This window comes from Mesoplodon bidens (genome assembly GCF_964165515.1).
Source record: "Mesoplodon bidens genome assembly, chromosome: 10".
Lineage (NCBI taxonomy): Eukaryota > Metazoa > Chordata > Mammalia > Artiodactyla > Ziphiidae > Mesoplodon > Mesoplodon bidens.
This window is the reverse complement of record NC_138172.1, coordinates 45,835,646-45,860,380: the sequence shown is the minus strand read 5'-3', so window position 1 is coordinate 45,860,380 and position 24,735 is coordinate 45,835,646. Positions and strand designations below refer to the sequence as shown.

Here is a 24,735-nt window from a genome sequence, read left to right as displayed (position 1 = left end):
CGACAAGACTCACGCTGCCCCTGGCTTGTGCTCACTTGTCCACTGCCCAGTCCGTCCCCTTGCGGCATCAGGCTTGCAGTCATCATCCCCATGACGTGATGGGCACATCACCTCCAAGCCAAACACCGTCCAACTCCCCACCGCTCAACTCCTGGACCCCTGCTCCCTCTCTGCCAGCCACCTCTGAAATCTGCAATCCACACATCTCCCTCCCTGCCCACAACCCCCAGTCCTCCCAGTTTTCAAGACCCCCTCCCCTTGATCCCCCATATTGCCTCCATCGTCTCTTCCCATCCAGCTTCAATCCCACAGCCCTCCCTCCCTCCCTCCCTCCCTCCCTCTGTGGTACTTACATGGCATCCACAGGACAAAACCCAATTCTGCACAAAACCAACAGTCCACCTTACTCTGCCCTGCAGCTGGGCTCCGGGGGGTGAGGGGTAATCACAAAGCATGATGGGAAGACAGAGAGCCCTAGAATGCCATGGGCTCCCAGGCTCACCGCGCTCGGCACCCCATCTCCTCCTCCAGCACGGTGCCCAGGGGTGCCAGGGAGGGAAGTCCGATGGGCTGGGTAGGGTCTGAAACAGCCTCTCCCTGGGCGGGAAACTAGGGTAACACAGCCTCTGTGCAGCTCCCAGGTGCCCAGAGCGGGAGCGGGCTGGTCCTCTCTCCTTTCCTCCTCTCCCAGAGGTCACTTCCCTCCCGAAGACTCCCAGAACTCCAAGCCTTCAGGCCTCCTCTTCACTCCATTCCTCTCCCTGCCCGTTTACCTCCACCTAAGAATTCAGAAGATGTCCCGCACAGGGACTGCAGGCAGAGTGAGACAGGCCCTCCTCCCTCCATCCCCTCACCTGCAAGCTCACATCTTCACGACAAACCCCCCCCCCCGAGTTTCCCAATGAGCATTACAAAGCCCTTCATTATCACAGGAAGCCTGTTACCTAAGACACTACAGGGAAAGGGCCAGCTTTACCACAGGCCAACCTCACCTCTCCCACATGCTGGAAAACACTAAAGAACATGAACGCAGCACTGCCTGTAAACTGCTGTCTTTACCTAAGAGGTTCTGGTTGAACGGGATGGCAAGGCTTACCAAGTCTTCACCAACCCAGATCCACCTCCGTTGTAAAATTTTTCTACAAGGCAAAAAATTAAAAACTGTAACTGTTTCTTTTTATGCAGTGGGGGAGGGGAAGAACAGGGAAAGGAAGGAGAGAAGGGAAGCAGTAGGGAGGTGGGGAGACAGGTAGCACGGAGGAGAGAAAAGGCGTGGGAGGGAAAAGAAAGAGGGGGAGAGAAGGAGGGGGATGCAGTGGTGAGAGGAAGAAAGAAGAAAAGGAGAGAAGAAAGGAAAACTGAAAGTAAAAGTTCTCCAAGAGCGCCCTCTGGAACCAGAAAGCCTGCTGGCCCCTATCTCTATTCAATTTCCCTATTCTGGACATTTCACATGTGACCTTTTGTGTCTGGCTTCTTTCACCGAGCATACTGTTCCCAAGGGTCATCCATGCCATAGCATGTATCAGTACTTCGCTGCTTTTTATTCCTGAACTATATATACTCCATGGTATGAATATACCACATTTTGTTTACCCATTCATCAGTTGATAGACATTTGGGTTGCTTCTACTTTTTGGCTATTGTGAATAATGTTGCTTGGAACACTCACATAAAGTTTTGTGTGTGGAATTATGTTTTCATTTCTCTTGGGTACATAACTAGGAGTAGAACTGGTAAGTCAAACAGTAACTAGTATGTTGAACCTTTTGAGGAACTACCAGACTGTTTTCCACGGTGCAAGCTTTCACCTTGACGGCAGCATCGTGAGGGACCCTGAGCCAGAGCCACCCAGCTAAGCTACTCCTCAATTCCTGACCCACAGAAATATGTGAAACTATAAATGTTTGTTGTTTCAAGCTGCCAAGGTTTGCGGAAGTTTGTTACACAGCAAGAGATAACTAACAGATGAGAATTAAATGAAGTTAGACACAAAAGGTGTTTAGGACAGTGTCTAGCACATAATAAGTGCTCTATCAATGTTAGCTACTATTATCACAGTATCTTCCCACCACAGGGCCTTTGCTCATGCTATTTTCACTGCTTGGAATGCTCTTTCCCTCTCTCCCTCCCTGCTAACTCCTACTTATCCTTCTGCCAAGACTACTTTCCCACAGAAACCTTCTTAGAAATGCCACTTCAGGGAATTCCCTGGTGGTCCAGTGGTTAGGACTCTGCACTTTCACTGCCAAGGGGCTGGGTTGGATCCCTGGTCAGGGAACTAAGATCCCACAAGCCATGTGGCATGGCCAAAAAAAAGAGAAAGAAATGCCACTGCAGAAATCCCCTTTATACAATCTCTTAGCACCCTGTACTTCTGTGAATATCAAACATAGTCATAGTTAAATCGTCATCTGTGTAACTATTTTCAAGACGTTTTTTCCTCTTCCGAAATATAAAAGAATCTCAACCTGGCACACTGCCCTACCCTCTGTACACACAACGAAATCTCAAGAATACCTCTCAAAGGCCAACAACCCACTAGCAAAATGAGCAAAGACAAAAAACAGGCTGTTTTCAGAAAATGAAATAGAACAGAAAGGAGGCAGAGACTCATTCATAATTTAAAAGAAACAAAATAAGATGAAATACCATTTTTTATGACTACCTGATTAACCATGATGAAAATGGTTGATCAAACTCAGAGACTGCCACTTCCCCACATGGATGCTGGGCACTTAATGGGTGCAGGCTCTCTGGAGGGCCGTGCTGTGATGCACACAAAATCCTAAATGCACATTTCCTGTTAGCCCACAGACATGCAGGATAAGTGACCCAAAAGATGTACATGCAAGAACGCTGTTCCTTGGAGCACTGTTAAAAAGCAAACACTGGGGCTTCCCTGGTGGCGCAGTGGTTGAGAGTCCGCCTGCCGATGCAGGGGACACGGGTTTGTGCCCCGGTCCGGTCCGGGAAGATCCCACATGCCGCAGAGCGGCTGGGCCCATGAGCCATGGACGCTGGGCCTGCGCGTCCGGAGCCTGTGCTCCGCAACGGGAGAGGTCACAACAGTGAGAGGCCTGCGTACCACAAAACAAAACAAAAAAAACAAACAAACACTGGAAACAACTTAAAGCATCCGTCAAGAGGGGATTGACAAAAACAGAGGCTCTTTTTTGGTCGCTGAGTGGCGAGTATGATCAACTCCCTGCCCTCATAGCTGCTACTTGCACAGCAACCCTGTCTGCAGGGGCAGTGCCTGCCTGCTCACTACATATCCTAATGAGGCCAGGTCCACACAGCTACAATCAGAATCCAGGCTCCATCATTTTAATTTAGTTTCTCCTTTACATTACAGTAAGGCATTACACTCGTTCTTCTAAGATGATGTATTTAGAGGGATTCGTTACCTATTAATTTCTGATTAATAAAGGAGGAACTACACAATGTTTGTTATAAAAAAATGTCTGAGAACAGCTGGTTTGAATAAATGGAGATGATAATGATACAGCCAAACGAGTGACTATGGAGCCATTGCAAAGTATAAGGCAATATTCTATGTACTGTAATGAAACAACCATAAGTAATAGTTAATTTTTTTAATGCCGATTAGGGTATATGGTATGGTCCCATTTGTGTATTTCTAGAAAAGGAATTATGTGCATAAAAACCTCCTGGAATGATGTTTTTTAATGGTTAAACTGTACAGATGGAAGAGTGACTGTTACCCTACGTTGACTAAGCTTTGGTACAATTCCAAGTTTTACCATTTGCATATGTTACTTTCATCATTTAAAACCCTAGTTAAATGAAATTATTAGAAGAGAAAAATCCACAATGAAGGAAGTTAAATAGGGTCAGAAAACAACACTACTGGATTGTAAACCCAAGGATGCCTGGCTTACATGAGAGGACAGGCCACCCCACTCTGCACCTCCTTAAAGGTAAGGGTGGTAACAGTACCTGCCTGGCAGAATTGTGCTGAGAAAAAAGTGAGTTTCCAGAGCAGTGCCTGGAAGCCTGCCAGGCACAGAGCAACTACTCAATAAGTGTCAGCCATTGCTAGGATCTGTGATGGCTGTCAACTTGACTGAGCAATGGGGTACACAGATATCTGGCCAAACATTATTCTGGGTGTTTCTGTGAGGGTGTTTTTGGATGAGATTAAGATTTAAATCGGTAGACTGAGTAGAGCAGATTCCCCTCCATGATGTGGGCAGGCCTCATGCAATCCATTGAAGGTCTGAATGGAACAAAAAGGCTGACTCTCCCTCGAGTAAGACAGAATTCCTCCTGCCTGACTGCCCTCCAGCTGACAACAGCTTTTTCCTACCTTTGGACTCAAACTGAAATACTGCCTCTTCCTAGGATGGCGAGCCTGCTAATCTTTGGACTGAAATTACACCACTGGTTCCCCTGGATCTCCAACTTGCCAACTACAGATCTTGGGACTTGTTAGCCTCCATAACTGTGTAAGCCAATTCCTTATAATATGATATATATACGTAATATTTTATATATATATATATATATATATATATATATATATATATATATATATCCTGTTGGTTTTCTCAGGAAAGCCCTGACTAATACAAGATTTATGAAATTTGATTTGTTCCAGGTCTAATTACAGTTACAAAGTTTCTGTTCATAATAGTTTCACTTGATTTGCTCAAGTTTGTCAACGTTCACACAAGATCAGACATCAGAGAAGAAAGTCAAGTTTCTCTGGGCCATGAGTCCCAGAGTCACCAGTGAACTGTGTGGCTGGGAGAACATCCAAACCCAGCTGCAAGGCACACCCAGCACCCTCTCTTGCTGAATCCCTGGAAAGCCCCTACAGCAAACCTCCACAGAGTGGGACAAACAGGGTGCTGACGGCAGAGGCCCACGTCTGGCCGCTCCAGTCCCACTAAAGAGCATCTGGAACAAAGTGTGTGTGAAGTGACACTTGCTCTAATACTTGCAAAACAAATTAATGTAAATCCATTATGAAAACTTGGCATCTAAAAAAACACCCTTAGGAATACTATTTGTGGCTGGGATCAATGTTCTGAAGCCCCTGCAAAGCACCCCTGATCAATTCTTTAATAAGATTACTCTTTATTTTTATTGTAATTTATTATTTGCCAGCTTCCTAAAATGGTTTAAAGTAGGCAAAGACTAACACCAATACATTAGGTGCATTAAAAACCTGCTTCAGGGCTTCCCTGGTGGCGCAGTGGTTGAGAGTCCGCCTGCCGATGCAGGGGACACGGGTTCATGCCCAGGTCCAGGAAGATCCCACATGCCACGGAGCGGCCGGGCCCGTGAGCCATGGCCGCTGGGCCTGCGCGTCCGGAGCCTGTGCTCCGCAACGGGAGAGGCCACAACAGTGAGAGGCCCACGTACCGCAAAAAATAAATAAATAAATACATACATAACCTGCTTCAAATTCAGAACGAAACCAATTAGGAGGATAAAAATATAGCAGGCACCTGCAACTGTAGCCTCCCAATCACATGTCAAGAATCTTACTAATACATTTTAACTAAATTTTACAGTATATGTCAAAACCTTGTGTGATAAATACTCTATCCACTCACCTAAGGATGAGGGATGGAGGAGAAGCAAGGTCAGCTGGTAACTCCCAAAATCATTTACAGCATGTTTAAAAGGCAAATGTGAATGTTTTGTGTTTTGCTGAAGATTAAGTGTTAGCTCTAAAATCAGCATAACAAGGCCCTCCTCCTGCACTGCATGTGCAAAAACAAACCAACTGCTAAATAGGGGTCATTCCACTGAGAGAGGAAGCAAAGAACATTTCTAAATTATAAATTTGAAAAAAATTTGTAATTCCCTAGATTCTAATTCACGTTTTCTCCCTCTGTGAAAGAAGGGATGTTTCACTGTCCATTCTTTTCTGTTTCACTTAGCCAAGTAAGTACCATTTACATCATACATTTTCAATGGAAAACACAGTAAAAATTTTATACTAGACAGGAATTGACAAGCAAGATTTTACATTCAATTCATAAAAGAAGTCCATAATACTTTAATTTGAGCATGTTTTCAGAGGACAAATCATCAACTCTGATGGCTTTAAATCAGTGATAGAAAAGGAACAAATCTGAAATGGTGGCCCTGTGTTGACAAGGACACCAGACGGGACAGTTCCCATAAGCATAGTGGCAGCAATCCTGTCCGGGGTCACAGCGCATCATTTCCACCTCTGCCCACCTCCAGGGCTCTGAGGAAGAGACCAGAGCTCATCTACGGACACCAGCAAAAAGTTGGCCTCGAACAGATGCTAGTTGAACAGAATTATTGAACAAGCCTGAAAATACTTTAAATACACAGACAGACAGACAGACAGACAGACACACACACACACACACACACACACACACACACACACGCCCCACAGCATTTCCATTATCTCCCATCCAGAGTCTCATCTGTCTTGAAACCTAAAACTGAATAGAACAGGGCAAGAGGAGCTCATGCCTCTGAGGAACTCACTGGTTTGTGGCCCAGCAGATTGTGAGTAACAGCATATAGACAGGACAGAAACCAGATGGGTCATCAATCATCAGACTCTGATCAGCCTGGAGGAAGTGAGGAGAAACGTCAGCCCCACATCAAGAGACAAGCCAGAGCAGAACTGATTAGCAAGCTTGCCGTCACCGGGGTGTGGATGCAGGTACAGGGCCAAGCACAGTTAGTACAGAAAAAAAGAAAAGTGGGGCAGAAAAGAGGGAAGGAGAGGGGGAGACACCCTGCCTGACTCTGTTCTTCACCTCCTGAAAAATTCCTTGCTGACCCAGACACCAGGTGAAGCTTTAAGAAACCAGGATAAGACACAGGATCAGGAAAATCAGTAGGAGAGGCCAGAAGGGGCCTCAGAGATTGTGGTCAGCCGCTGCAGAGAATTTCAAAGAGCAAGGTGGTGGAGTCCAGAAGCCTGGTCCCAACTCAGACCCACTGCTCATGGCCCTGCAGGGGTCACCTGCCTCCCCTGAGCCTGGATGAGGGGCTGAGGGGTGAGCAGCCTCCGAGGTCCCTCCGCTCTGCCTGTCAATAACTCGATACTGCAATTCCCCACCCCAGGTCCAAGGACAACCTGCCAAGCCAAACAGAATAGGGGAGAAACAACCTTCCCGGTGGCCTTTTCACCCTTCCGGCCACAACTTTCACAAAGAAAAGCAACAGTGGATATGCCCGGTAAACACACTTACCACATGAGCTTGTCCGAATGAGCCTGCCTGGGCAGAGTCTTGGCAGAGGCTGGGCCCTCACGGGCTGCCCAAACTGAAATACCAATGCCATGTGCAGAAAGAAACTCCAACAGCAATTCAGAGCAAAGAACGATCCCCCATTAGCACCCAACCCAGGCAGCACCTCAGCACAGCCAGCTTCTGCACCTACTCAGCAGTTCTCTGAGCTTGCTTGTCGGGGCAAATCCTAAGACTACTCGCTGCCCTGGAAGCACAATGGGTTACGTAACTAGAGGCAGCATGGGCACCCTATCGGCTCATCTTGTTAAACTGCCCCAAGCAGAAAATGACGCACCCCAAAATGTGATATCCCTAGGTTGAGGATAAGGGGAGAGAGAGGGGGAGCAGGGCTTTGTGATGGGCATTTGGGCTTTGCCTAAAAATTAAAGAGGAACAAAAAGCCTGTTGTTCATCTCAGCGCTCCCCAGGAACTGTGGGTGGCGTGGGTTTATTAGAGGCCGGGTGCCAAACGGTCTCCCAGGACTGCACTTGGCAAAGCCCTTGGAGGCCACATACGCATTCTCAGAGAAACTCCAGATCTCTGGAAAATGTTTTCTGTTTTGTGTCTTCCTCTCAGTGACCGACACGTAAGACTTTAACCTGAGCGTGTTCTGCGTTGTCTGGCTGCACCTTAAACACGTAACAGTGTCCGTGTTTACACTCCTGTTTACCAAGCCACTGCCAGACATGACCACACCGAGCTGTTTCTCAGCCGTCCTAAGGTGCCTGCGACAGATGTTCCAGCAAAGAACCCCCAGTGACCATGCCCCATAGCCTTTGAAGTTTCAGCACTGCAATTCTGCCATGACTTTGCCCTCGGTTGTCACGTTCAAAGAGAAACTACTTTAACAAGCTAAATGTTTCCCGGATTTCACTGGCACAGATGCCACTAGAATCCCAGTGATTAGCCCATGTGTTTAGACAAATGAAGATGCAGTTGGGACACTGCCTCCTCCGAGAAGCCCTCCTAGTGTCCCGGATCCTTTCCCCTCCAAGGCTCACCCAGGCACCCTCCTTGATGCTCTCCCATGTGCTGTGCTTCTCACTGGTGTAACCATTATGCAGAGCCTACTTCCACTCACTCATCTACGTCCCCACCCAACTGGACAGTATTCCTTGGTTTGGGGGGGGCAGGTGGCAGGGAACACATACCCCAGGGGTCATGACCTACATGCAAGCCCCGCCCCTTAGAGCTCAAGATCTTAGGCCAGATGCTGAACCTTTCCTGATTTAGTCTCTTTACCTGTAAAAACAGGACAACAGTCTCCACTTAATGGGGATGCAATGGAGCACTGGCCACAGGCAGGCGCTCCTTCAGACACTGGGACTCGGTGGTGCCCAAAGTCCTTGCCCTTAGCGAGTTTCTATTCTACTGCAAGTTTGGTCAACGAAATACAAACATGTAGTACTCACAGTTAAGTATGGGGAGACAGCTAAAGCAGGTAAGGGAGATGGGGAAGGTGGGTATGGACCACCCTCTATGCAGGGGAGTCACAAAAGGCCTCTAAGGAAATGCCATTTGGAGAAAGTAAAGAAGGAATCGGGAGGACATCTAGGGTTAAGGCGATCCAGGTGCTGAGCAGCAGCAAGAACAAAAGCCCTGAGGTGGGATGTTCCGGGGGTATCCAAGGATAAGTGAGGCCAGTGTGTCCGGAATGGAGTGAGTGAAGAGGAGATAGGTCAAAGGGGCACAGGGAGCCCTGTCACTTAGGCCACGGTCAGAAGGGAGCCCGCTGGAGGTTTGGAGCACAAGAGTTAAAACACCTGACGTTGTATTTAAAAAGCCACTCCTGCGGCTGGGCCCGTGAGCCATGGCCGCTGAGCCTGTGCGTCCGGAGCCTGTGCTCCGCAACGGGAGAGGCTGCGGCAGTGAGAGGCCCGCGTACCGCAAAAAAAATAAATAAATAAAAAGAAAAAGAAAAAATAAAAAGCCACTCCTTTGGCTGGGCAGAGATTGGATTGCACAGAGGGAAGAAGGGAAACAGGAGGCCCAGTTTGGAGCCCACTGCAATGATCCGGGCGTGAGATGAAGGTGGCTTAGACCACGGTAGTTACTGTGGGGCTGGGGAGAACCAGTCAAACTCTGGACACGCTGGGAACAAAGAGTCAACAGACTTCCCAGCAAACCAGGGTCTGAAAGAAATACAGAGGTCATGAATGCTTCCAAGGCTTCTGGCCTGGGCAACTGGAAGGATATAAGTACCATTTAGAAAGACCGCAAAGAAAGCAGGTAGAGGGGGACATCAGGAGTTCATTTCTGGCCAAGTTAGTCAGAGATGCCCATCAGGCGTCCAGGTGAAAGTGTTGTTATGGGGAGTCAGACCGACACATCTGGCCTTCGGGGCAAAGGTCTAGTTTGAGGACAGGAACTGGAGAGCGCTCAGTGTAGAAGCAGATTCTAAATCCCGGAGCCCGCGTGAGATCACGTAGGGCATGGGGTACCCGAGGGAGTGAAGGGCTGAGCCCCGGGGCCCCCAAGGTTCCCAGAGGGGAGCAGCTAGCAAAGTCGGGACCCAAAACCAAGGGAGGACTGTATTTCCAGGAGAAGGGGGTGGTCGGCAGTGTCAACTCCTGCTGAAAAGGCTAAGGATGGACCCCTGAACCAAATGAGGCCATCAGCACTGGGGGCACAGTGGGGTCACAAGCCTGCTCGCGGCAGACACGGGAGAAAAACAGGAGGAAAAACAGAGCAAACCCAAGAGCAGAGACACAGACGCTGGCTGCAGGGAAAGCAGAGCAAAGAAGGATTCTTTTTAAGAAGGGAGAGATGGTAGCATGCTTTTGTGCTAACAGGAAAGATCCAGGAGCAAGGAGAAACGGATGGTGTAGTAGACAGAGGGCGGGGGCCGGAAGCGTGTCCTTCAGGGGACAGGCAAGCAGCGGTAGGATTTAGTGCACAAGTGGAGGGGAGGCCCCTGGTGCAATCGGGAGCTCAGGGGTTCAGCACCCAGGCATTCGGCTGGGATCCCGGCACCTCCAAGCCCCTCACACCCAGGAAGCCCTTGACATGGGGTGGGGCTGGGGGCCCTCAATGCCTAACTGGAGAGAGAACAGGGAAAAACTACACACCATTCCCACTCAGAGCTGCCTCCTGGGCTGGCTCCAAGCAGTTGTCTCAATGATCCCTTGAGGAAAGACACAAGCGAGGGCTCCGTTACAATGTGCCTGAATAGTAGATGTTGCCAGTGTGCTGGGGGATGAGCACCCTGTTCTCAAGACACTGGGAAGGCATGACTGGGAAAAGTCGACAAAGTTTTTGTCTGTGCAAAACTTGACAGTGTACAAAGGGCGCTGCAGGGAGTTCCCCACTGCTGCAGCGCACAGCATCATGGCATGTTATTTCCATTACACCTATCTTATGTCTGAAGAAACTGAGCCTCAGAGAGAGGGGCAAGGGGCCAAACTACACTGAGCCCCGCTACGGGCCAGGGACGCTGCTCAAGGTTCAGTGATCCCGTCTTTAACCTTCACGACAGTTCTATGAGGTGCCGTCTTCATCTCAGACAAGTCAGTTCTGGATGGCCAGTCTCATGATCCCAAAGCTCAGACTCTTTGCACTTTGGTAGTCCCTCCCCACTCTCCACATCCCTCCCCCGGACCCACTCCTTCGGCCCCACCCTTCCCCGGTCCTCACTGACTTCCCCCGTCCCTGGCAGGGAGAGGCACCCTTACCAGTGATGGTGCAGGCATCCCGGTACCCTCTGCAGCCGGGAGCATCTTCCACAGCCTCGCTTACATAGTGTTCCTCAGGGATGCCCGGGCTGCAGCCTAGGACTGCATGGTTGCACGCCTCCGAAGGGGGCACGGAGTTGGCCAAAGTGTCGTCGTGCAGAGCTGTGGCGTCCAGCTTGGCAGGTTTCACGGGGAGGTGCCCACTGCCATCGGGGACCCCGCTGCCGGAGTCAGGGGCAGTCGGGCAGACGGCCCCCAGGAGGTCTGGCACACCAGCAGCGGTTCCTCACGGGGAGTCTACGGGACAATCCAGAGAGAGGAGCTCAGTGACTTAGAGTCTCTGAAAAAAAAAGAACAGAATCTTCAGAGAATAAGGACCCCGAGATGATGTGGGATCAGACTGTAAATTCTGTTTCCTTCAAGCCAAGGTACTTCCAATTGAATTCTTCAGTTTCGATAAAAGAATTGCAAGTGAAGTTGCATTCAACCAATCAGGTACCAGTACAGAACAAAATACAGAGTGTGTGGCTTCATTTACTAACTGAAACCTGTCTTGAAGCAGCTCTAAGCAAATCAACAGACTGGACCACAGCTAAAATGATGACACCTACCCTGAAATGAGCATACCCAGGTCACCTGGCAGCCACATGGAGTGTGGGAAGAGCTATGCATGAGCATCCTGGGGAAGACATGCATCCCTCTAAAAAAAAGGCATCTTTTTTTTGTTTATTGAATTTAAACCCTTTCCAACCACCGTATATTCTCAACTCTCCAAGAGCTTTAAGGCATGCCCCAACCTTAAGCTACAGCATGAAATTAGAAGACTTCTTTAAGAATATGATGTAAACTACAGACCGTATGCCAAAAAAACACACGCAGGTTCAGGAAAATCATCCCATTCATAGGGTCTCAGGAATCCAAGGGCAGCAGGTTAAGGGTCTGGGGACTAGCAGGTCACTCTCTATAGGGGCCATTCCAGCAATATCGGCCTGACCCAGGGTCTACACCCCCGCATAAAATCTGGATGGGCCTAAAAAATACCTGCTAGAAAAGGGATGGTGCATGGCAGAGGCTACTGAGAACCCCACTTGGCTCCAGTAACAGCAAACCTACATGCAAGAGATGTCTCCACACATTTCAGGAGAGCGCTACTGCCTTAGACATTAACTTTCAATTCAGCCACGGCCCCTTTCCTCCCAGCCCACCTCCACATACCACATACTGTGGGTATGCATACATATACCCAGAAAAAATGCCAAACATGACCATCATGAACAAGACAGAAAGCCTGAGAAACATTCTTTAGCAGGACAGTTCTCAAAGTGTGGCCTGAGAACCCCTGGGGTTCCCTGAGACCAGTTTAAACGGTCTGCAAGGTCAAAATGATTTTCTAAGGTACTTTCACTATCATTCTCTCATAGATGGTACAATGGAGCTCTCCAGAGACTTCCATGATGTGTGATGATACCTTTGTTCTGAAGGTTAACGAAGGGAATGTGTACTTCTGAATCCTTGTGGTTTAAAATTTTCTGTTTTGATTTCTAATACAATATATGTAAATCAAGGTGACACACATGAACAAAAGCTCTTTGGGATCCTCAATCATTTTCTTGGGACCAAGAAAGTTTGAGAATTATTGTTCTAGTAATGATATATTTACAGTTCATTTTTTTCTAATAAGAAAAAAAGAGAAAAAAGAGGAAAGTTAACAGAGATTTACTCAACATGGTGTAGTCAGTGATGAAGGGAAACTACAGCCCTCAATATTAAGTTATTTACCAAAATACACTAAGAGTTCCTATTGTAAATGGTGATAAACTCCCTGCCCCCACTAAAATGAACACACAAATATAAAGTAGGAAGAGGTGGGCTTCCCTGGTGGCGCAGTGGTTGAGAGTCCGCCTGCCGATGCAGGGGACACGGGTTCGTGCCCCAGTCCGGGAGGATCCCACATGCCGCGGAGCGGCTGGGCCCGTGAGCCATGGCCACTGAGCCTGAGCGTCCGGAGCCTGTGCTCCGCAACGGGAGAGGCCACAACAGTGAGAGGCCCGCGTACCGCAAAAAAATAAAAAATAAAGTAGGAAGAGGTGCGGGAGCCTGTACGTCCCTGGTGAAAAGTGATAGGGAACCAGAGATAAAAAACAGGAATTGTATCGACATCTCCTCAGAGATTCAAGTACAGACAAACGGAGAAGCCGCCCAGTAAGGAAAAGCCTGGAATTCTCAAGAACTCCCAAAATATTCTAGGCAGCAGAGGCCTGCGGGTGGACTAGAAGACCTTCCAGAAGGGAACCAATTAAGCTATTGTTATAGGGTACTCTGAGATATTTAAAGACATAACGACCCCACTCTTCCCAAGCAGCTGCAGGTACTCAGACCACACCTGGTGAGCTATCACTATTAAATAGATGGACAAAAAGAACTCAGAGGTGGGGAAGACAAGCTGAAGTAGGTACGGCAGTGAAATTAAACCAGGGACACTTAAAATTAATACACGTTATTCACAAACCTGAAGCCTAGAAGAAGAAAAATGGGCAAAGGATATGAAGATTCTCTCCCCTCCCCCAAAAAGAAGTATACAAACACACACACCAAACGTTTTCAGGAGCATTAATTGACTCAAAAAAATCTCTTTATCAGACTGACAAAGATTTAAAAATTATAACAATGCTCAATTTGATACGACTTTTTTTTTTTTTTTTTTTGCGGTACGCGGGCCCCTCACTGCTGTGGCCTCTCCCGTTGCGGAGCACAGGCTCCGGACGTGCAGGCTCAGCGGCCATGGCTCACAGGTCCAGCCGCTCCACGGCATGTGGGATCTTCCCGGACCGGGGCATGAACCCGTGTCCCCTGCATCGGCAGGCGGACTCTCAACCACTGTGCCACCAGGGAAGCCCTGATAAGACTTTTAAGAAATTTATAGTGGAGAGAGGGGTAATAAATTCAGAAGGACAGCTTGGCTAAATGCATGTGGCTTTTTGGCCTGAGGATGCACAGACCAAGGGTGCTTATCACAGTGAAAGGCTAAGACAAGCTAACACGTAACAGAGAGGATGGAGCCAATTACAGGGCAGCCACAGAGACGTGAACTCTGCAGCTGCAAAAAGGAAGTCTCAGAGCAGATATGAATTGATCAGCGTGGAAGGACGCTCTACACAGAGAAATGGTAGGTAATGAACATGGGCTCTAAAAGGTTTTGAAAACTCATTAATGGATTGAACCCTCATTCGAATTTTCTTTAATCTGTACTTCGACACAGTCTATATGATCCTTACACAGAAGTTTGAAATAGTTTCTCCCTTTGCAAAATGCCATTGTCCCCCTGAAATCAATAGGGGTTTTTTTTATTGAGATATAATGGACATACCACATTCTGTTAGCTTCAGGTGTACTACATAGTGATTTGACATTTGCATACATTATGAAATGATCACCGTAAGTCTAGTAACCATCTGTCCCCACCAATCAATGTGGTTTTTAAAACAAAGGGTCAAAAACATAAAGATTTCTTAAAGAGAACTTCAATCATGGATTTTACAACTTTTGCTTTCGTTTTCTATAAAATGAGGGAGTTGGCCTAAATCCCGATCACCAGCCCCAAATCACTACTGTCCCTCCTCCTAGTACCTTTGCTTCAACTTACAGCTCTCACACACTAACTCAGAAACATAGCCAAATAGTTCAAGTAAGTGCAAACATTTTCTCAAAAAAACAAACTTTGGAGACACCAGCCCATGCTCACTCAAGCCTCAAAGGGAACTCAAGCAACCACATTCAAGTCCAAAGTCCACTTTTTATGGGCATCAACTGGCGAAGCCTTCAAAAGCTTGAGAAGCCTTCTTTTTTTTTTTTTTTAAAGTAGAACAGAACGACTCCAATTGATTTTTTTTCATCTCAAACCCCAATTAAAATAATTAAGCACACAGATGTGTATATTCAGCATTCACATGCATACCAACTTGAGGTCCATCGTATCCCATGATTTGTGAATTTTAATTCTCACCATATGACTTTTTTGCCACAACAGTATTTTTGTTTTATTGTGGTTAAAAACAAACACATAACATAAAATGTACCATCTTAACCATCTTTAAGCTCAGGAGTGTTAAGTACATTCACACTGTTGCACAACCCATCTCCAGAACACTTTGCATCTTGCAGAAATGAAACTCTGTATCCGTTAACCAATAATTCCCCATTTCCGCTCCTGCCAGCCTGGGGCAGCCACCAGTATGCTGTCTATCTGTATCTCTATGAACTCACTCTTCTAAGTGCCTCCTATAAGAGGGATCCTACTGTATTTGTCTTTTAGTGACTGGCTTATTTCACTTAGCATAATGTCCTCAAGGTTCATCCATGTTGCAGCATGTCAGAATTTCATTCCTTTTTAAAGGCTGGATAATATTCCACTACACTGAGAAACCCTTCTTGAAGTAAAAGGATCAATCTTTAGCCCATGAAAATCTAGTGGGAAATAATCTAAATGTCTATCAATACAAAAGCAGTTTATAAATTATGGCCCGCCCAAATCACTGGATTTTATAAAATAAGATTATCCACATAAGGCACTTACATCCATGCCAGGTACATATCATATTCTCAAAATAATCATTATCACTGAAAGTATAATTTCCAGACTCTCAGAATCAGGCACCTTTCTGGACTCTCTGCCAATATTCATATGCCAACATTTCCAAACCTATTATATCATGAAACCTTTTGCCACAGGATACCTGGTCCCATGGCATTTATTTCATGGAACAGACTTTGGGGAAAGCTTCTCTGTATTTGGCAAACCTCCATACCTTCATCACCCCCTGTCCAGGACTCATCTCTCCCAAAGGCTGTGGGAGCTCCTTGAAAGCATGGGCTGGCCCTAGCACCTGTTAGTTACTGAGTAAATGTCTGCAGAATAAATAATAATGAATGAAACAAGGGGTTTGGTCCAAATGACTTGAGGATTTTCTGAAGCTACGAAGCTGTAGTTCTATGATCCATACAGGAACCAAAGGGTCAAAACTCCCAAATTACACACAGCTAACCCTGAAGATTCACAGAAATCAATAGGGAAGCTTTCTGAAACACTCCTGAGGTGTTCCAGGGATGCAGACCACCTCCCATGGGCCCTTCAGAATGGCTTCAAATGAACCTCACTTCATCCTTTCCAATACAGATCAACATATGCCAAAAGTGATGTCACGATTAAACGTGTAAGATCATCCATATACAATAATTCAGGAATCAGGAAACCTCATTTATAGACCACTCAAAATCTGGGTTGCAAGTCCCTCACCCACTTTCTAGAAGAAAGAGTCACAGCAGGTACCCTCTGAGGAGACCCAGGGACCGTGGAGTGCTGAGTGGTGCTGAGAAGGACACCGTAAGGACTCAGTTTCCTAGGACAACTGTTTATCAGTGTTTTTATTCATAACACATTTTTTCTGCTGATAACTCAGGATCTCTAACAGCTCAAGGACCAGAAATAAACAGAGCCAGGCATCTGATCAGACTCGCAGAGGAGGCAAGCATCCACTGTAGGAGCGACCGCCTAGCACATGGCCCCAACGACCCCAAAACATCGTTTGGGGTGAAGAGGAGAGAGATGAGTCCCTGTAGGTCTCCAGCCTCAGTTTCCTCCTCTCTGAGGTAATAATACCCACACCTCTCAGACTGTTAAACTGATTATGGACACAGATGCAAATAAAGTACCCAGCACAGTGCTAAGCACACAGCAACCCTCCAAGTTCACACACTCTCAAAGTGGTCACCTCCCCCTCAAAATGATTCATTTACTGTCTAAGAGAAGTGACCCTTGCAAGTTCCTAAATTTTCACAATTTCCCATACCAGTATTCTGTCAGGCAGTGCACAACTGTAAAATCTTAACAGTATCAACTTTTGCTGAGACTTACGGTGTGCGCCAGATACTATGTCAAGTGCTTTGGAACCTCTAACTTCTACCACCTGCCGCTGGGTCACCTCTCTCTTAGCTGAGTACTGTTACCAGTTCCATTTTACAGCTGAGGACAAGAATGCTCAGAGAGGTTCAGTAACTTTCCAAAGGTCACAGAGCCAGCAAGAGGGGGAATCCAGGTCTGAACTGAGATAAGTGATGGGAACCCCATGGGAAAACGATCCTTGGCACCTGGTTACTGCCCCTCACTCTAATGTACGCAGGCATTTCCAAGGCTTCACACGGGGTTCAGGAACAAAGCAGCCACAGCCCTGGATGCTCTCTGGCTCTGGCCAACCCTGGCACACCAAGCAAAAGGCTTCTTTCAGGCAGAGGGAACAAACGAGGCTTAAGCAAAGTGAGAGTGGACGGCCCTGAGAGACGAAAGCACCTCTGCCTTACTCGATTCTGCTTGGGGAGCCTTTGGGAAGGAGAGATTTTTCTTCGCAGAGGAGTGAGAAATTCTGCAACCTGGTCAAATTTTCAGCAAAAGAGGTGCCAGGAAAAGAAGCAGGAAATAGTACAGAAGGAGGCAGGCTGTTTTGCATTTGAGCTGAGAGGGATCTCCTGCCTCTCGCCTGGGGCCCTTGGCCCAGGTCCGGTGCCTCACTCTTCTCCTCAACTCGTGATCAAGATTCCAGCCCCTAGGCTGTCAAAGAGTACTAACCAAGCTGCTCAAGCCTGACCCAGTTTGCCGCTGACAGAATACATGTGTGCACAATCTTCTTCCTCTCCAGCATGGGATTTTCGTGGCTCAGAACCTGAGCAAAAACTCCAAGAGCTGTGTGACACTGAGGGGATGGTGTCACTCCTCTGGGCCTCAGCCACCCCATCTGAACAAAGAAGAGACTGAATGAGCAACAAAAAGCCAGTGGCCTTGCAGATAAGCCATGCCAGGAACCCCAAGTGCAGGCAGGTGGAGCTGCAGGAGGGCTTCTGTGTCCTAGTCAGCCCTTCCCCCGCTGCCCCAGTGCTATTAGCATGAACCCTCTGCCACCCACGTGTAGGCAACTTCTGGCAGGAGAGCCAAGGGACACTGTGCAGACAGAGCTGCCCTTTGTGAACACAGATCACCTGTTTCCCAAGGGCTAAAGGAGGCGCTTCCTCCAGGACAAACTCAGAGGTTGTCGGGAGAAAACCAGAACAGAGCTTCGGGGTTGGCAGCCCAACAGGTGACAAGGAGAAGCCCGTGCTGGGTGACCCCCTCCATGGTCAGCCAGGTGCCTGAGCTTTCAAGGTTTATGTTTGGGGGGCAGAGGCAGCCAACGCATCTGGGGGACTGACTTACTGTCACAGTTCAGCAATTCTGAACAAACAGGTCCCAGTGCAGCAAAAGTTTTCAAAAAGGGACAAATTGTTCTCCAGGATCATATGAGCCCTCTATTGCTATTGTGACAAACTGCCACAAATTTAGTGGCTTGAAATAGTCATTTTTCAAGTCACAGTCCTATAGGTTAGCAGTCTGACACGAGCCTCGCCGGGCTCCAGTGGAGGCGTCAGCAGGGCTGCGCTCCGTCCTGGAGCTCCGGGGAAAAATCCGTATCCAGGTTTATTCAGGTTGTTGGCAGAAATCAGTTACTTGTGGTTGCAGGACTGAAGACCATACTTCCATGCTGGCTGTCAGCCGGGGGCTGGTCTCTGTTCCTAGAGGCTGCCCGTGTTCCTTCTCCTGCTTTCCACGGGCTCCTAGAGGCCTCTCTCCAGTCCCTGCATGAGACCCCTACATCTCAGAGCCAGCAAAGGCATGTCGAATCCTTCACACACTCAGTCTTCTCCTTCTGCTGCATCTTTCTAGTCTCCTCTTTTGTCCTTTTCTGTTTTTAAGGGCTCATGTGATTACACTTCAGATAATCCAGGACAATCTCCCTATCTTAAAGTCATGTGACCAATAGCCTTAATTCAATCTGCAAAGTCCCCTCATAGCAGTACCTAGATCATTACTTGACTGGCGAACCAGGCGACAGGAGTCTTGAGAGAACAACTTCAGAATTTCGCCGCCCACAAGGGCCTTCGGTTCTAAAGGCACAGTATGCTTTAGAAGCCCCCAATAGCCCCAAGCCTAGTGAGAAGGCAGACCACAGTCAGCCCACAGCCTCCCAGGCCCTTTCAGCCCCAGAGCAAGATGACTCAGATCCAATGATGGGTACCACACAGGACTGGGTTTAGTCCCAGCCCAGCCACCCCCTACTGACTGCAGTCCCGGGTCAGGTTCCAAGACGTCTCATCTATAAAATGTAGGTACCACCAATGGTTGACAAGCTGCCGGAAGAAGCAGACACAATGAAAGGAAATGGACTGCCAGGCCTAGGACGGCAGGCCTGAGACCGAATCAAAAGTCTGGAGACCTGCCTTAGGGATCACAAGGATTTAGCACCTGGACATGCGATAGAGGCACTTTTTCACCACATTGTTTCTATGTTAGGAATAATCACATGAGGCCAAGGAACTTGCAGGCTGTGGATAGTCCTAAAGGAAAAGAGCCATTTGAAATCAGGGTGAGCACCCCAGAACCGTGATACCTGCTTGAGGCCGACTCGTTTGCAAAGGATCTTGACTGAGGCATGACTGGCACCAGGGTTCCCCCCTCTCTGGCCAGGGCTATTTGCTTTGATGCTATCTTACAACTACTTCTCTGAGCAAACGGCTGCCTGCTTACATGGTGATAAGACGAACACGTGCTTTTTGAAAGTGCAGAGAGCCCCAGCACTCCTTGCAAAACGAACTACAGGTCTGGCACTGGGCTTGTTCATTTACATGCATGATCTCCTTTAAGGATCACAACCTATAAAGTAATATCCATACCTGCTTTTTACAGAAGAGAAAACAGGCTCAGAGAGATTAAATTACTCGCCCAGGATGTGAACCTAGATTTGAATGGCTCCAAAGATGTTGCTGTATTACGGTTCTGAGTGTATTGTGCTTATGTGCTTAAAGTTGTTCGAAGTCCAGTGGAGAATCAGATATTTCATTGGGTCCTTGACCAATGATCATTCTCCTGCATCTAGCCACTGTCTCTTAAAACAATGCTCTTGCCATAACAGAGGCAAAGGAACTCAAAGCGAAGACCCCACTGAGACCACTCAAGCCCGTATAAGAAATATGCACACCCCAAACAGCCCAAAGATGGGGATCTGACCTCCAGGGCCATGTTGGGCTGGCGGACAGCTGATGGGCGACTGTGCAGGTCTTCTCCTCCCCTACTTCTCCATCATATCACTCCCCACTTCATCTGACTTTTCTGGCCAATGGGACAAGGGGCTAAGGAGTAGAAAATATCATGTAAGAGTTGAACAGCTGGAGGAGGAGGAGACGAGTTGCAGTTTTGCAGCGACAGTGTCAGGAAAGAGCAGGGCCGCCAAGAAGCAGCCCACTGGCCCTACAGGACGATGCTGCTCTCTGTGGGCTTTCACACGCGTGACGCCATTTGTCCCGTAAAATAAATCTATGCCATAGCTTGGAAGAACCATTCTCATTCTGTGAGGTGGGGAAAGGTTAAGCGGCTTGCTCCAAGTTTTCTCTCAGATAATGGCAGAAGCATCTCAGATAATGATTGGAAGCATTTCTTATTTACTCAAAAATTTCAACTACTGCTATACCATGCTGCAAAAGGAAGGAGCATCTTGGGAGACGGCATGTGTGACCACCCACAGAATGAGGAAGAATACTTGGAAGAGCTGATATCAGCAACTACAGCCAGAAAGTCGGAGCCACATGAGGTAACCAAAGGCACAGGAAAGGAGACGCCATATGGTCTCCAGGACGGCAATCAGGGCCCTCTGTGAAGTCCTATGAGCACGCCTGAGGGTCCCTAAAAAAGGAGAGGCCAGGACAGCTGGAGACTAAGGCAGATACTGTCAAGGTTTCCACCAGGATGACTGAAGGGAAGAACTTGAGCACGGAATGGGGGCTGCACGGGTGTGCCCGTCACATATGCCCAACACCTGCGCCTGTCACTTGTGTCTGTCACGTCTGCCTGACCCGGACACCTGATAGGTGTGCCCGTCACGTGCACAGCCCCCATCACGTGCACCCGTCACGTGCCCCTGACCCGTGCACCGGACAGGTGCGTCAGTGCTCCCATCATGTGCGCCCAAGACGAGTGCGGTGCCCTCACATGTGTCTTTCCGCCCTTGCTCTCTCTCTCTCCCATGCTCTCATGGCCAGGCACACACAAGCACCCACGTACACCAACATACATGTGTGAGATAAATGCCATTCTTTTTTTTTTTTTTTTTTTTTTTTTTGCGGTGCGCAGGCCTCTCACTGTTGTGGCCTCTCCCGCCACGGAACACAGGCTCCGGACGCGCAGGCTCAGCGGCCATGGCTCACAGGCCCAGCAGCTGCGCAGCATGTGGGATCTTCCCGGACCGGGGCGCGAACCCGTGTCCCCTGCGTCGACAGGCAGACTCTCAACCACTGCGCCACCAGGGAAGCCCAATAAATGCCATTCTTAAGGCCATACTGTTCTCTAGCTCTGAAGGTGAATCCCTCCGATTTTTCTTTTTAAATCAAGAATCAAAGAAAATTTCCATCACTCAAGTCAAGTGGAGAAAAATGCCTCTGACCCAGCTTAGTCCCACAACTCAGCCTTCTCTTTCTAAACTGTGCTGAGGACAGAAGCAAACCCACCAATACAAGGCACGGCCCCCTGCAGATGCCTACGAAGTAAGGACAAATCCATTTCATCGGTCAGGTCTCACTGAATGAAAAGTGTCATGTGACCAAATTCCCCGGTTTCCAAAAATAATTCTGCTACAACCCAGAGCACAGATGTGCCCAGCCACGCTGCCTTCTGTAAGCCCAGTGCCCTCTCCCAGAATAAGGAAGAAAGGAGAATAAAAAGGTGGCACGCTCTGACAGCCTTACGTAACAGTCCCTGTCTCTCCGGCTGGCAGCAGCAGATTTATAACGTGCCATAAATAGCTCCCTCTCCAGGGAAAGGAGACCTCGCTGTGAGGCTGAGCTGCAGAGCCTCACTGACAGCCTGCCTCTCCTCTTCCATCCCCAACGGAACCTTCATGTGTCTTGCAGCACAAAGCGAGTTCAGTGAGAGCAGCTGGCCCAAGCCCAGCGCAGACCTAAGAGACCTGAGTCACCTAAGAGACCCTAAAAGCTGAACAAGACATTCAGGGAGCACCGTGTAGCACAAGCCAGTGTAGGAACCATAACTACAGCACAGTCCTCTGCAGACAAGCCTCCCCAGCATACCAGGCCGACAGAGCCGCTCTGTGCTCCCAAACCAAGTCGGGACAAATAGCAGCCTCTGGACATTTCATTCTGCCAGCCAGTGAGTGTAAGGCCAGCCTGGCAGGTGGCAGGCAGGCTGGAGGTGGTTCTTGGTGGAGCATCCTGGCCCGTATGCTCCCTGCCCCAATTCGAACCCCCATCAGAAAACCCAGATCTGCACCAGAGTCCTCTCCACATTCCCAGGTGCAGGGAGGAACCCTAGAGGCTGGCTAAAGCCGGGCAGGGTAGCAGGAGTGGGAAGCTCATCCCAAATCCCTGTGGGGTGGCTTGTTGGAAATCTCTGTGATTCCAGGCTGGAAAGCAGTTGCTCTGAAGAGGAAAACTTTCCCTGAGAAGACTCAGATGTCTTAAATGAGGAAGCCCTGCAGCCCACACTTCGAAGGGGTGTGGGGTCTCTGGGGAGCAAGAAACGGGGGGAGAGAGCGAGTCGGGATCCACGGGGAAGGCAAGTACATGAGGCCTGTTAGTGATAAAACCTCACCCAGCCAGAACAGTGGCTGCGGAGCTGTCATGCTCAAGGATAAAGGTAATATAATAACCAGAGTGAGGAAGAGGCCCGGGAATGCGGGGCAAGGGTGAGAGAGGAAGAGAGGGGAAGAGAACAGTTCTCTGTACGGGACCCCTTCTTGGGTCCCGGCTTTTACTGCACTCACTCCCCGGGTGGAGTCTGGCTTTTAAAAAATCATAATGACTCCAACAAGGAAAAGAACACGAATGCTTCCCGTGAGCCCAGCCAGGCCCGGGTACATTACCTCAGGGAATGCTGACCTAAAACTCAGAGCAGGCTGCAGGCCTGCGTCATGGCCCTCCTCCAGTTGCCGATGGGGAAACCGGGCTGGAGGCAACACCCCACAGTCCCAAGAACCTAGAGGCGGGGCCGGTGTTGAACCCAAATGTGTTTAATGCCTCAGCACGTGGCAAACGCGCCAATAAATGCATAACGACAACATCAACTTAGTTCACGGTATTCTTCTCTTACCACTTATGTAGATCTAAAATTTTCAAAACAAGTTGGGACATAAAAAAGAGCAATCCTACATGAAAAAGAAAATTTTAAGATTATAAGGGAATGTCGATTTCAAGACAAATGCTTTCAAAGAAACCATGAAGATCATTTTACACTGAAAAATGTTAACCTCCCCACTAAAAATACTCATGTAGGAATCATTATGAGAGAAAATTCAATAATAGTTTTCAGGAGAAAAATCACAAGTAATCAGAGAAATGAAAATGAAAACAAGTATGAGATACTCACTTGTTATCTATCCCACATGCACACCTTTTCCCCCTAGTTATAACCTGTGCCTCTGACCATGTGGGTAAGGAGGTCGCTCACACCCGGGAGTACGCATCAAAAGCAGTTCCACTTGGGGCTTCCTGGTGGCTCAGTGCTTAAGAATCCGCCTGCCAATGCAGGAGACACGGGTTCGAGCCCTGGTCCGGGAAGATCCCACATGCCACGGAGCTACTAGGCCCATGTACCACAATTACTGAGCCTGTGCTCTAGAGCCCGCGAGCCACAACTACTGAAGCCCACGCACCTAGAGCCCGTGCTCCACAAGAGAAGCCACCGCAATGAGAAGTCTGTGCACCACAGGAAGAGTAGCCCCTGCTCGCTGCAACTAGAGAAAAGCCAGCGTCCAGCAATGAAGACCCAACGCAGCCATAAATAAATAAATTTATTTTTAAAAAAAGAAAAGAAAAAAAAGCAGTTCCACTTCTACAATTATTTCCTAAGGAAAAATCATAATGGTGCACAGAGATTGAACTTTCCTCTTCCAGCACTGCATCACAGTGAAACACTGGAAAATAAAAAATGTCTAATAATATGGATTTCAATGAAATAAAACATGGTCCATCCATATAACAGGTCTGTACATGTCCCATTTCTAATGATGCTGCAGAGAAACCCATGGAAGCCAAGAAAAGGTACTCGGGATAGCCTGAGTGGGAAAAGGCAGGTCACAAAACAGGGTATAGAATATAGTGTCTCTGTTTTAGTAAAAATGAGACACATACAAATATAATTGAAGAGTATTTCCAGTAGAATTTCATCTCCGCAGGCACCCTTTTCCCATCCACAGAACTACACCCAACAGTCCTGCTACCCCTCCTTATTAGGTCCTTGGCTGTCCTCCAGCACGACAATCGAGCCCTCACCTCTCCACGCTTCAGCACCCCTGCACCGTCCTACCAGCCCACATGTTTAAACAGCCTGGATATGAGTGCATTTCCTCACCATGGCCACAGAGGTACAAATGCCATTTCCTAAAGCATATCCACTACAAGTTCACCCCTCTGGGGACAGAAAGACACAGTCACCATTAGTCACTATGGGATGTTGGGCAGGTCAGTTAGTTAAACTTGTAGAAGTTATCTACAAGCCTCAGTTTTCTCATCTATAAGATGGGAAATAATAATAGTACCTAACGATGCAGGGCTCTCATGGGGATTAAAGGAGATAATACACTAAAGTCAAATGTCCTCTAAGCCCTTAGTAAATGCTCAATAAATCACACCTCTGCTCAGACCTCTGAGAAAACTCCCCAGAAGCGGAGGTTAACCTTCTGGGGAAATGGGGGCCCTATTTCAACAGGCACATTCCTAC

At 48.2% G+C, this 24,735-nt stretch overlaps 1 protein-coding gene across 8 annotated transcripts in view; it reads right to left on the bottom strand.

Moving 5' to 3' along the window:
* TRAK1 (trafficking kinesin protein 1) overlaps positions 1 to 11,213 on the bottom strand; it is a 106,614-nt gene extending 95,401 nt beyond the window's left edge. For 4 of the 8 annotated variants that reach the window (XM_081246741.1, XM_081246742.1, XM_081246730.1 and 1 more), the window contains exon 1: positions 10,929 to 11,213. Coding sequence is in view for 4 of the 8 variants with exons in the window: in XM_081246732.1 (XP_081102858.1) it covers positions 7,218 to 7,308 (91 nt within the window). In the remaining 4 variants the exon portion in view is untranslated. Of the gene's footprint in view, positions 1 to 7,217; positions 7,471 to 10,928 lie in introns of those variants that run through there. The other 4 variants (XM_081246732.1, XM_081246733.1, XM_081246734.1 and 1 more) reach the window with 4 other exon arrangements.
* Between the last annotated feature and the right edge of the window lie 13,522 nt (positions 11,214 to 24,735).